At 32.9% G+C, this 13,112-nt stretch overlaps 2 protein-coding genes across 2 annotated transcripts; both read right to left on the bottom strand.

The window, feature by feature from the left end:
* Positions 1-110: 110 nt before the first annotated feature.
* Positions 111-6,775, bottom strand: LOC111593979 (tetraspanin-9). Its single transcript, XM_023307072.2, has 5 exons — positions 6,435-6,775; positions 1,002-1,166; positions 766-942; positions 523-696; positions 111-451 (listed from the first exon to the last, which is right to left on the bottom strand). Exons 1-5 carry the CDS (start codon positions 6,492-6,494, stop codon positions 371-373), a joined length of 657 nt encoding a protein of 218 aa, XP_023162840.1. The 5' UTR covers positions 6,495-6,775; the 3' UTR covers positions 111-370.
* Positions 6,776-7,967: 1,192 nt separating this feature from the next.
* Positions 7,968-11,578, bottom strand: LOC111593978 (23 kDa integral membrane protein). The gene is made up of 5 exons (XM_023307071.2): positions 11,036-11,578; positions 8,999-9,172; positions 8,759-8,920; positions 8,333-8,530; positions 7,968-8,266 (listed from the first exon to the last, which is right to left on the bottom strand). The coding sequence occupies exons 1-5, from the start codon at positions 11,090-11,092 to the stop codon at positions 8,195-8,197; spliced, it is 663 nt and encodes a 220-aa protein (XP_023162839.2). The 5' UTR covers positions 11,093-11,578; the 3' UTR covers positions 7,968-8,194.
* Between the last annotated feature and the right edge of the window lie 1,534 nt (positions 11,579-13,112).

The raw sequence follows: 13,112 nt of genomic DNA, 5'->3' as shown, positions 1-13,112 counted from the left end.
CTTATAGAAATAAATACATGCATATAAATATTGTACGATGATACGATATATATATATATATATATATATATATATATATATATATATATATAAAGCAATCGAAATCGGCTTGAACACTGCTTTTGGCACCTGTTGTTGAGCTCTGAAATAGAATCGTGTGTGTTTCAAAATTTATTTTTCCTTTTGTATGCGAATGAACATGAGGTAGACTAGCAAACGCTGCAATATTTAGACTGGAAATTCGATTGCTTAGTGCAGTACAGTGTAGTGTAGTGTCTAGGCTGCGCAGCTCAGTGTAAGTTTTGCACAGCATTGAGAAATCTTTGGCCTTGAGTATGTGCGTATGTACTGAGTTGAATATATGGGAAACCTATTTGGCATAATATTTGGAGCGTCTCCAGCGATTCACGATGCTGTGGGAGAGCACATAGGCGAGCAGTGCGCAAATGATCTGTGAATAAAAACAATATAAAAACAATGCATTAATCTTTTATGGAGTAGTTTCATTTAAGATTTACACACCTCAACGCCAACTAGAACCAGTGCAAATATATTGAAAGCTGTCCAGCGCTCTGCAATGTAGTCCAAAAACTTTTGACGACAGCCGTCTAGGTTCATTTTGTTCGTTTCGCTATTGTAGCAGCTGTTGGGGGGTAGCAAATAGTCCTTGTAGCTAACATTACCGCAACAATCGAGCTGAAGCATAAAAAAAACAAAAATATTACTTAATAAATGATTTACAAAACGTTTTTTAGTCTAGCTTACCCAACGTTCTATGCTGGCAATTTGACTGGCATTGCCGGGCTTAACGGGCACCGGCTGATCGTTCCACAGCTGATCGAATGTCTTGTCCACATTGATCAGCAGCGATGTTTGGAATATCCAAAAGAAGCCCACTGTCAGCACTTGAAGCACAATTAAAACAACAAGAATGGCAACAAACTGGAAGAATATAAAAACATGAGTACAGCGAAAACATATACCAAGAGCTAAACACTTACCGATTTGGACATGCGACTGCTCTCACGTACTGCGCCCAGGGTGCCAAAGAGCGAGACCAGCACTATGACAATGCCAAAGGTGAGAATGATGAAAGCAGCTGTATCAAAGTGCTCGAATCTGAAGAAAACATGTACGGCCAGTGCAATGACAATCAGACCAAAGAGCTGCAAATCGTAAATTAGAAAATGAATCAGTTAAATATAACCCAGAGATGTGACTATGACAGTCCTTCAATAATAAATAATAAAGCCTTAATGAGCTATAAAATATTCATTGAACACAATGTATACTTAATGTGCCTTGAGAAAAAGACTTATTACTCATACGCAGCGTATGCATGATCTTATAAATAGAAATATGTTAAGTAAAACGAAGACTACCAATATTTTGTAAGACTATTAAGCCATTATACTATTCAAAATTCGTTAGACATTGTGCATACTTAATATGTCACTTATTACTAATACGCTTTTGCAATATAATACAATTGTATTAAGGCTTAAAGCTATTACAAATTTGTATTAAAGCTTGAAGCTGTAACAAATTTGGTATACGTCTCATATACTTAATATGCAAACTACGTCTCTCATTACTCATACGCAGCATATTCACGCTCACATACATACGTAAATATCTGTTTAGCCCATAAATTTATTATAGCTGCTCAGTTTTAGCACATGCAACAAGTTAACCTTTATATAGTATATAATATATATATATATATATATAGAATATCATCCGATTTAAAAAATTCTACGCTCGCATCACGCATACGTAGCGTTTGCACTCGCACTGCATTTAGCTTTACCCTTTCACTATTTAATTGGTTGTTTTTTTCTCTGCTTACTTTTGCCTGCACAATTAGCACAAATTTGTTGCACTTGCCGTCTGAATTTCAAGAATGACTCAGGCGTTCGAGAAAATTTTACGCTGAAGCGCGATTGTAAACAGTTTTTCGAATTTGCCACTTGACACAGTTGGCGAACGTTCGTATCGTATTTGAACTATCGGCTATCAGCACATACACTCAAAATACTTTAATAAATGCGCAATAATTAGTTATACATTGTTTTATGTTTCCATCCTACATGGATTTGTTGATTCTTCAAAGTCGGCTACTGCTTGTTGGCTATACAATTGTGAATAATAATTACAATTATAAGAAACCAGTTAACATACTAGGCAAACAACATAGTTGTTGACACTTTGAATAGAGATATAGAGGTGGAAACGTGACACGAAGAGGTGTAGATGCTTGGATATTGTATCGTTATAGAATAGAGAGAGAAGATGACAAAAGATCTCCGATATGTGTAACGCTCTTCTATGCAATTCTCATAAATTAAATTGAGCTAAAGATAATTGAACATGATAGCTGTAATAGTCGTATATCGTATATCGTATATCTATTCTATTCGTATGAATTGTAGTAGTGAAGTAGAAGGAATTGTTTTTAAGTCAAGTCACATTAGCGCTTCTTATTGCGTGTCACGATACGGCTCCAACTCAAGTTGTCTATCAGCCAAACTTCCGCTGACCATTTAGGCTTGACATCTATTTTTGGTTGCATGTAAAGTAGCCCCCAAATAGCTTTCAGATTTCCGAAAGCCAACCAATTGTGAGCACAGCGTGGTAATTATGACTGATTTGTGCGATTTATCATGTTGACTTAATGTTTGTCTAGCTTTTTGTTTATGCTTTTCTGTCTGGGGCTTGTCTTGACGCAAACGCATTTGGCATTTGCTGTAATTTGTTGCCTTAACTGGTTGCGATGTCTTCATAAATTCAAAGTTTATCTTTGCACAGCTGCGCCTTTTAAGGCTCAATAGCGTAATTGAATAAAGGTCGATGCTTAATAAATAGTCAGACAATATTAGCTCTTTATCTGCCTTGCCCCCTTCTATTGAATTACAATTATGCAAATTACTGACAGACAAATTTAATTGCTGTCACTTAGGCAGGCGCATGTACTTGTAGAGGCATAGCTGAATATGGCCAAGAAAAATGTGGAAGGCACAAAATATTAATAGAATTGTAAAAGCAATTAGTATGCCAACAAATGAATAGTTTTTTATTCATCAAGTCATAAAGTCATGAATTAAACTCTGATAAAGTGTTTACAGCACACGATATCAAGTCAACAGCAAGCACTTTATTTACTTCTAAGAGACTTTAGAGCATCTGGCATTATGTCTAGATACCACGCCATTTAATTGTTATTTATTACACATGGCGCCCAAGCTGTCGACGATGCTGACATAACTTTGGAGTGCCCAAAAAGGGGCGTTAAACCAAGCATAGCCCATGGAATCCGAATGACAATGGCATTGAATCCAAGTGTGAATCAGATCTAATCTTTGGCATACATCAATTTCGCCCTTAATTATTTACTTAAGTATGCTCTCAATACGAGTAAATATTAGGTAACCCGAAATGTCACATGTGTTATCTCAACTCATTTGCACTCTAGTGAAGATAACAGCTAAAAAGTGTCGCACAGCAACAACAGAAATATAAAGTCTAAAAAATAACACTTTTTAAATTGGTAGCATGTCGCTAGTTAAACTTTTACTAGATAAGGTAAGTAAAGATAACTATGTGTTTCGATATATAATGTATATCAGACATATTTCATTACTATTTGTATTAGATAAGTTGGCTACGATTTGTTTTGTTAGATGAGTTTGAAAAAAAAAAAATAAGTTGACAATATTGAATTACATAAAATTTAATAAATACGCATTATTTGCAATATATATGCTAGGTAAGCTAAGAAAATGTTATATTTAATATGAATAATATAACTTAACTTATCTAATAAATAATTTTTCTCCTTAACATAGTTGTGCTCATCCTCAAAATATTAATTTATATGACATATATTTTTTGTTTTTATTAAGCAAGTTAAATAGTTTTTATTAAACCATTATCTTTCTAACACTCCAAGCATTTATTTCTTATGTTAGTTAGTATGATTTTATTTGTCTATTAAAATAAACTTTTAACTTTTAGTTTTTACTTAACAGTCAGTGGGCAAATAAAACAACTAACTGATATTAGCTTTAGTGGACTCTGAGCACGATTTTTTCCACTTTAATTCGTGGCACATGTCATTTGCATATTATTTGCTCTAATTTGTCCCACAGACAAACAATTAAATGCAATTATCGTTTACACATATAGACAGACAAGTGCGTAAGCAAGGCCAACCGAGAGGCAAATTATATTTGCATATAGCTGATAAGGCATAGCAACTGATTAGACTTTAGCGGGCTAAGCCTACGAAAACAGCTGATAATTGTACGCTCACACAACAGTTGAAGCGGCCGAAATAGTTGCCTCTGCGAACAGCATGTGGTCTAGGCAAGCCGAGAACAACTAGACAAATGTCATTTAGCGAGAAATGTTCGTTGAGATTTATGTGGGTTTAACAAAACAACCAGACTTGACAACATAAATGCGCGCTTGAATGTTGCTGGGAAAAATACCAACAAAAAAAGGTTGTGCCCTACCTCAAATGCAGGGCGAGTAGTAATAGGCACAGCTGGTATTTAATTAAAAACACGCGGCCGCGCCACATAAAGTAATTTTAAAGCAAAAAACAACAACAACTACTACGAAAACATAAACAACAACAACTACAAAAGAAGAGCAGATCGTCAGTAAATCAAAGTTTACTCACTTGGAACCAATGCGGAAAAGTGGCGCATACGCCACGTTGTGTGCTATTTCTTTTGGCATTTCCTTTGCTGGCACATTTATTCGATATATTTTTCTTGCTCATTTTTCGTTCAGCTTAGTGCTGAAAAATATTTATATATTTTCCAAACAAAATTTTGCAATGTCTGAAAAATGACATCAACCAATTTTCAGTTGGCGTGAAAGACAGAAAAATAAGCCACAGTCAAAAGACAAATATACTAAATATTTTATACAGCTAGGAGGCAGTGACGCGATGCTACACACACACACACATATTTTGACCGCCTTTTGCTCAGGGCCAAGTTTTATGGCGTGGGTGTACCAAGTTTTTATATTTCAATATTTCTTTTTCAATTTTATTTTGAACACTGCGCGCATAACCAAAAACAAGTATTATTGTTTTGTTTTTATTTTTTATTTTTCATGCTTTAAAAACAAATTTAGTTCTTAGCAGAAATAAACAATAAATTAAGTAAGTTTTGGTATGCAGCAATTTTGACAAGCGGTTAAACCTAAGAGCAAAACACAATTATGGCAAAGATCATATAAAAATATCACACAAATATCAGCTATGCGGTATTTCTTTAAAAAGTCTGGGCAAGTTTTTGTTTAGAATTTTGTACAAGCTGCAGACAGTTGAGACTGAATCATAAGCTAAATCGAATGCATGTGGGCGAAATTCCTTCTATAGAAATCGAGACAAACGAAGGATAAGGTTAAACAAACGGTAATTCCATAACAGAATAACTAAAAACTCATCATTTAATGGTTGACTTTAATATTGTGTTAGAATAATATATTATTTTATATGAATTTAATTTAATATATAATTTTTTAGTTGATTACAATTTTTAATAACATTTCTTATATTTTTATATATTTAAATATTTATATTAAAAGGATTATGTTGACTTAAGATTTCTATTATTATTTTTTTCATATTATTTCACTTCTATCACGACGTCAAGACACAATTCACATTCCATTCTACGTGTCTGTTTCGTGAACATAAAAATTAAATTGAATTTTCATTAAGCTGCGCCCAGTCCAAATAGATTAACATAAGAATACAACGCAGCATATTATTATTTAAATACCAAATGGAATGGAAGAAAAAAAAACAGAACAACAAACAGAAACCTTCAAATGTAATTGAAATGCTGTTAAACATTTAGCTATCCAATCAAGCTGTAATTCTAGCTAAATGTTATTATGCACTGGTATCAAATGGTGTTTATACATACATATATGTATGCCGTTATCAGTCACATTAATTACTCAACAATACATATTTATGCGATGAAGTCAAGGCTTGTTGTATGTACTTTAGCACAAATAAACAAAGTTCTCAATACTCAGTGCACGCGTTTATATAAACAGCAAAGTGTGAATGAAATTGTCTTGCTAAACAAACAATTATATACACACTATACTACCGATTTGACCGCAAAGCCATTATTAGTTGCAATTAAGCAAAGCACAAACTTAGTGAAAGACCTTCAGCTGGGGGTTAGTAAACCCAGTAGGTCTTAATGAAACGTGTCTTATTCGTGTAATTATATCTTTTAATGCTATTATGATTATAATGCCTTAATAGCATTTACACCATTCTGAAGAGCTTTAGGCCTCATTTGCATAGGCCTCAGCGTTTCCGTCAACAAGCCTCAGCTCAGGTTTCGCCGTTCATAAAAAGAATAAAAACTTTAATCATATTATATGCGCACACTTACAACATAGATTATATCCCAGATTAGGGCAAAGATTTTTAACACCTTTGTGGAGCAGGCCATTTTGCAGTGACTGTATGATAGAATTTGCACAGTTTATAAATATTTCTATGTATATATCTATGCTACAATAGATATATTTTTGTTGCTATATCTGCCGCACGAAAAAACACTTTTCATTAAAGTTTTCACTGCTGCATTTGGCTTAAAAAGCACTTGGCAACGAATGCGAACACTTGTTTGAAATTCAAAATATTTTTCCTTTTTTTCTATTTTTTTATTCAACTTTTAACGGTTGCTCGGGTAACCAAACCCGACATGTTCGCGCACGAATCTTAACTGATTTGTTGATAGCAAAAACGTTTTTAGCAACAAAGCAAATACAAATGTTTTGAAAACGGAACGGCACATCGGAACGTGCTGGAAGCGAAACAGCAACCGAGCGGACCGCGTGCTGTTTGTTAGGCATGGGCGTCGTTATTAAGAGGGGCGCTCGCTGCTTCAGTATACCATTGTATGTGTATAAACACATACCTCAAGCTGATAAATAAAGCAACCAAAGCGACAACAACTTTTGTCGCTGCGCTATTTTTATAATAGTTGCTTTACATACTTTTCAGCGCGCTCGCTTGGTGGAATAATATGGAAGTGGGACGAGGAGAGCTAGAGGCGGGCGAATCTAGTATATATGCTAATGTTGTAAACTTTGCACGGGATGATTCATAGCTGCTACATTAGATCAGCAAATTAGAAAACATCTCGAAATAAGTCTAAGGAACAAGAATATTTAGAAAGCCCAACATAATTGCTGCCTAGCGTTTGATTCAAGTCTATTTCCAATTTTAATGAATATATTTCTCTCTTAAAAAGATATTTAAAAAGGTTTCTAATTTGAGGAAAAGTTTGAACAATTTACACTGATATTGGAACCAATCTGCTTAATATAAAATATTAGTTCAAATATTTTTTTAATTCCAATTTATATATTTTTTAAGATATAAATATATTTGCTGCCTTGTCTGTCGACCTGATTTTCTAAGCTCGTAGATTTTAAAATAATGTTTATTTTAAAATATACAAAAATTAAAATATTTTCATAAATAAAATACGCTAAATTTCATATTTCATTAATTTTTGGTTGAATCGAAAATATTGTTAGGCAAGTGCAAAAATTGTTGGAGTAACCAACAGTAAATTGTGTATGTAGATTTTACTTGATATTGTTTATTTTATTCGGTTGATTATAGTCAATAATTTATTAGCTCCTTCACAAACCAGCTAGCCGAAATGCCATTTTATAGAATAAAAAGTCACATGATATGTTATTTAAAGATTTCATTTTATTTCTCTTTTTGTTTTTGTTAAAAAGTAATATTCAAATAAATTAATTCACATGTCTTATATTAGGAGTACATAAAAAATGTTTTTGTTTGTGTAAGTAAAGCTATAAAAGCTTAAAAAGCAACTAACTTGATAACAATAACTAATATATATAAATATATCTTTGTGTAGATATATTCGTGTATGTATGTACATCAAAAGCCATTTTAACTGTTGTAGCACTTTCTTAGAAAATTCGTAAGTTTAAATGGTTGGGCACATGGTAACAATTTGTTTTTGTTCTTTGTTTGTTTTTGTAAAGTATTGTGAGGTAAATTCACTTTACATAAAAATAGTGAAATAATTTAAACGCCATATTATATTATATTTGAAGCAATAATAATTTCAACAAATGCAAATTTCACTTTGGACGGTCAAACTCCTCAGTAGTACGAACGTCGATGATCATTGCGAATACTGTTGCACAGTCCACAGGATACAAAACTAAGGATCAGCTGTAAAAGTAAAAAACTTTTTGTTATAGATCCTATTAACAGGATATATTAAGGAGGTTGACTTACCTCAACGGCGACCAGTATCCAGCCCATTATGTTGAATATGCTCAACAGGTGCCGCCAATAATTTTCGAACTCAACGCGACAGCCCGTATGAATTAAGTTTTCCGATTTACTTTTATCATGATCCCGGAAACACGTAGCTGGCGGTAAACGTTCATTCACAATATAATCTTGAGGACTACCGCGACCGCAGCAATGGAACTGTAAAAATTGGACAAATTATTATTATTATAGTTTTGTGCTTGATACGATTAAAAGCTCATAAATATTTGCCAAATATATTCAAATATATTATTAATGTGAATTTATGGTTTTGCTGTATCATTCTTTGGTGCTTAATATCTTTGACCAGTGTTTTTTACACATGGTTAGCCTAGCCATAGTAAATAGTGTTGGGCAATCCAAAGTTATATCTCTAATAGAACCTACCCAGTTCTCATACAAGGACATAGCGCCAGGACTATTGAGCTCCTCCTCCCATGTCGTTTCCAATGAATTGGCCAAGTTCGATGCAGCTGTATTTTCGCCCTTTGTAAGCACAAACAACACAGCCAGCTGAACAATAATAACCACACACAATATGGTAATGAACTAGACAACAAAATAATAGTTAATTAATCATTTAATTGTTTGGGTTGATGTCATGCCTGGTGTAGGTTAACTACTTACAGTCACTGTACAGCAGACATTCTCCCTCCAGGCGGACAGATAGCCCCAGAAAAATATAATTATGGCCGCAGCGCCAATGCCAATATATGCGTAGGCTGTCCAGCAGCCAATCTCGTTTGTATCGTAGGATACCAGGATATAGATGCCAAAAGATATGAGCACCAGTGCCAGCAGCTAGAAAAAAAAGAATAAATATAGAACACAACATAAATAAAATCTAAATTGTAAATAAACCGCTAAAGAGGCAACTCCAAAACATTGCGCTACTTTTATGCTTTTGACCTTACACAAATAGAAATGTCCTGGAAGTGTCTATACTGTGTTTGTATGTGTGAGCTACCATGCTAATGGACGCTCTAGCTAAAAACTACATAGGCGTCCGATAGACTAGTCTAACTGGCGACAGTAGCAAAGGCATAGCCAGAAACACACAATCCACAACAAAAACAATACGCGACTAACAGATGCCCTCTACTCAATCAAAAAAAAAAAATATATATATATATATATATATGTACAGACAAGACCATGGCTATAAATCACATTTAGAAGCCGAAATAAGTGTAGAATAAACAAGCTCCAACTTGTATATAATTCACATGTCAGATAAACACAACTTGGCCTACACTGATTACAGGGTATGTTGACATGCAAAATAGGTTTCAGATTTGTTGTCACATGAGCAATAAATTCTGACAGGAATAAGCATATTAACAAAGTCCTTTAATTAAAACAGACACGCAGTAAATACTAAATTGAATAGAAATTTATTTGCCACAGGCAAAATTTAATTTAAATATTTTAAACAAGTTTTTTTTTTTTTTTTTAATTTAAAGAACAGTTTTTGAACAGCTATACGTCAGAGTTTATTTAAGAATTCAGCTCACAATCGATTATAAATGAAAAATTAATAAACTGCCAGTTGATGTAAGCCATATTTGATGAAGATATACATACCGCCTGCATGTCCACATATATGTATATCTGTATATTGTACTTGCCATGTGTTCATTCTCAAATATTATTGAATATGTGTAGTAAGTAAACTAACAAACGAAAACGTGTGAGCTAAATAATTTAATATTGATTTACAACGGGTTCAATGACAAGCTTAAATGGTGTAAATATTTACACCTATGCATATTCGGGGTATTTAAGATCTATTAGTGTGCCGCAAATACTATTTGCTTAGATTTTAGAAATGTGCTAAGTACCCATATAGTATTGAATAAGTATGAAATATTTCACAGCTTCAAAGATTTTCTTTAAAGAGCAAATACCAAAAATTAGATTTGAAGCTGGATTCAAGTTTAGATTTCTTAGGAAATTTTTAAGAACCTATATGAAGTAAACTTTACAGGCATAACAGTTAACGGATGAGCCTGGATGCCTTTTAAGTTTTCCGAAAAAATCCCTAAAAATGTGCTTAATAAACTCACTGTACTTCTGTTTCTTATGACAAAACAATTCTTTGTGTGCTTTCCATACGAAATATGTACAGATATACATTTAGTATAGCTGTTTTATAGTCCCCCAAAAAGTGAGCTTTGAACTTCGAACTTTATTTGGCTGTTTCATAGACTCACAACATTATAAATTTGTCAAGCAAAACTTTTTTTAGTCAGCTTTTTGTAGTTCAATGAGTGAACAAGTAGATTTAATAACACAATGGCACGAAAATCTGAGTCGAACTTGATTACTCGATTAGTTATTTCAAATTGAATTTCAAATTACATTAAATTAGGAAGTACATTTTTGATCTTTTTTTCATGCAAATAGTTTTGGCGATAAGGCTTTTCAATTGGTGATAACAAATGTCATTGTGTTCTAATTTTCTTTTCATGCATGCACACATATATATATATATATTAATACAAAGGTGTATTGTTCGGGAAAATTGATACAAGTGGTTGGCCTGTACTTTCATTGACGCCAATAACTGGAGAACCGCGCCAATTGGGAAAGTAAACAAACGAATTGGCAGAGTCTTTGCGGCAATTGATGGCAATTATCTAAAGACATTTTTTCTCAACTCACCGTACAAAGTATGTGCAGGGCATAGGCAAACACCTTATAACCCGATGTGGAGGCCATACTGCTGCTATATCCACAAATGCTTCAAATTCCTGTATGGAGCAATATAAATCCACTTGCGCAGCGCTAACAAAAAAAACTTGTTTTCTTTTTGTATTCGCTCTTTTTTGACTAGCTCTCACTCGATCTCGTTCTCACTTTATCTCTCTCTGGCTCTCGCTGCTGTACTGATGATGCGTATATTTTTATGAGATCATGAATCAAACTTTAGAGTGTTAGCTATAACAAATATGAATTTCAAATAGGTTCGCAACAATCAATGACACATGACGTCGTGACTATTTTTAATGAAATCAGAAACTCAAACGGGCTTTATGTGCTATACGGTTTTTTAGACATGTTGCATAGGTGCGTCTATGTACAAGCGAATTTCTATGTATATATGCGGAGCTATCAAGAGTCGGGCGCCAACTTCAACACATTCGGCCTAGCACAAATTCGATTCGCGTGCGTCGAATAACTGAGCGTTACCAAAGCGAACTGTCTGCCGGCTCACCGATTATTATTTTCTTTCGTCAAGCTAATTTTGTACACTCTCAAACATGACGTCACAAATGATTCCGAGAGAGAGCAAAAGAGCTGGGTCACACTTCTAAGCTAACAGCGCCAAGCTTTGACAAACCTCACATGACTTTTGCCACTCAAAGCTCAACAATTGAAAAAAGCTTCAGGTCAAACAATGATGCGCGTAAATATATGCACAGTCAGCATATATTTGTAATAACTCCAGTTTTATTTGAATTTATTATTGATTCACGTATATAGTTGCATACCACAAAAACACAGCTCAGGCCAAGAACTATTAAGAGAAATAATATTTTGAATACATCTAAAAAATATCTGAGGTATGAAAGCTATACTTACCTTTAATAAAAACACAAGTATTGACGCTATATGCATCAAATATAAAGTTTTCTCCCATTACAAAAAAGATTTCAAAACTTAAGGATAAACAAATCATAAACATAGCCATTAATATCCAAGTGAATAACACAGCTTTTATCTGAAAACCAAAAAAAATTAATATCTTAATGGAAATATTTTATATAGCTATTGCACCTTCACTTTATAACAAACGAAAAGCAATCCACAAAGCGAATTGAAGAATTCGGTTAAGGCCTGAATCACGAGCATCGATTCCGAAGATTCTGCGAAATAATTTTTATACTATCAATCGAATACGGCAAGCAGCATTTATGCTTACCTGAGTCCTCTTTGAATATATTAACATTTTTAATTATCAATTCCTTAACACAAACATATGACAGATATACGTTATAGCACATAAAACCCAAAAAGAGCAAAAGTATTATTTCGCGACACATTCTGGCTGAAGGCGAATGCTTTCTGATCAAAAAGTTGGTCTTAATTGGAAATTTATATATATGACCAAAATTATAATAATAGACTGAGGCTAATTGAGAGTAATCCAACAATAATTGCAAAATGTTTATTAATAAACAGCTCAGCATGATATGAATTATTAAAAATTATATATGATATATTAAAGAGCTTTTAAAATATATTAAAATGTATATTATATATATATATATATATATATATATATATATATATATATATATATATATATATATATATATAATATATATATATATATATATATATATATATATACATATATATATCCAAAATTTAACTTTTTCTTTAGAAAAAACATTTAAATAAAATTATATTGATATTTAAAATGGTTTGTATATGCTTTTCAGCTTCTTAAAACTAAAAACTTTTTAAGACATAAAATTTTGGAAAACTTATTATATTTCATTATCCTCGAAGTCTTCGGAGAAAACATCGTTAAAGATGGCCAAGGAGATGCACAGCATCATGACTATAAAAAAAGTTATTAATTATATATTTACATATATATAATATATATAATATATATATATATATATATATGTATATATCAGTAACTATTCTAGTACGGATTCCCAATTACTCATACCCATTTCGACAAATCCGATCACCACTGAGATCAAGATTAAGAATGGCCAGAATA

The sequence above is a fragment of the Drosophila hydei genome, unplaced genomic scaffold (genome assembly GCF_003285905.1).
Source record: "Drosophila hydei strain 15085-1641.00,03,60 unplaced genomic scaffold, DhydRS2 tig00008122-arrow-pilon, whole genome shotgun sequence".
Classification (NCBI taxonomy): domain Eukaryota; kingdom Metazoa; phylum Arthropoda; class Insecta; order Diptera; family Drosophilidae; genus Drosophila; species Drosophila hydei.
This window is presented reverse-complemented; position numbering and strand designations above follow the sequence as displayed.

Coding starts and splice junctions, on each gene's coding strand:
- LOC111593978 (XM_023307071.2), bottom strand. CDS start 11,092: ATGGCCTCCACATCGGGTTATAAGGTGTTTGCCTATGCCCTGCACATA. Junction 8,921..8,998: donor ATGTCTGCTGTACAGTGACT/GTAAGTAGTTAA, acceptor TTTGTTGTCTAG/TTCATTACCATATTGTGTGT. Junction 8,267..8,332: donor GGATACTGGTCGCCGTTGAG/GTAAGTCAACCT, acceptor TTACTTTTACAG/CTGATCCTTAGTTTTGTATC.
- LOC111593979 (XM_023307072.2), bottom strand. CDS start 6,494: ATGGCCTGCTCCACAAAGGTGTTAAAAATCTTTGCCCTAATCTGGGAT. Junction 943..1,001: donor GCAGTCGCATGTCCAAATCG/GTAAGTGTTTAG, acceptor ATATTCTTCCAG/TTTGTTGCCATTCTTGTTGT. Junction 697..765: donor TTGCCAGCATAGAACGTTGG/GTAAGCTAGACT, acceptor TTTATGCTTCAG/CTCGATTGTTGCGGTAATGT.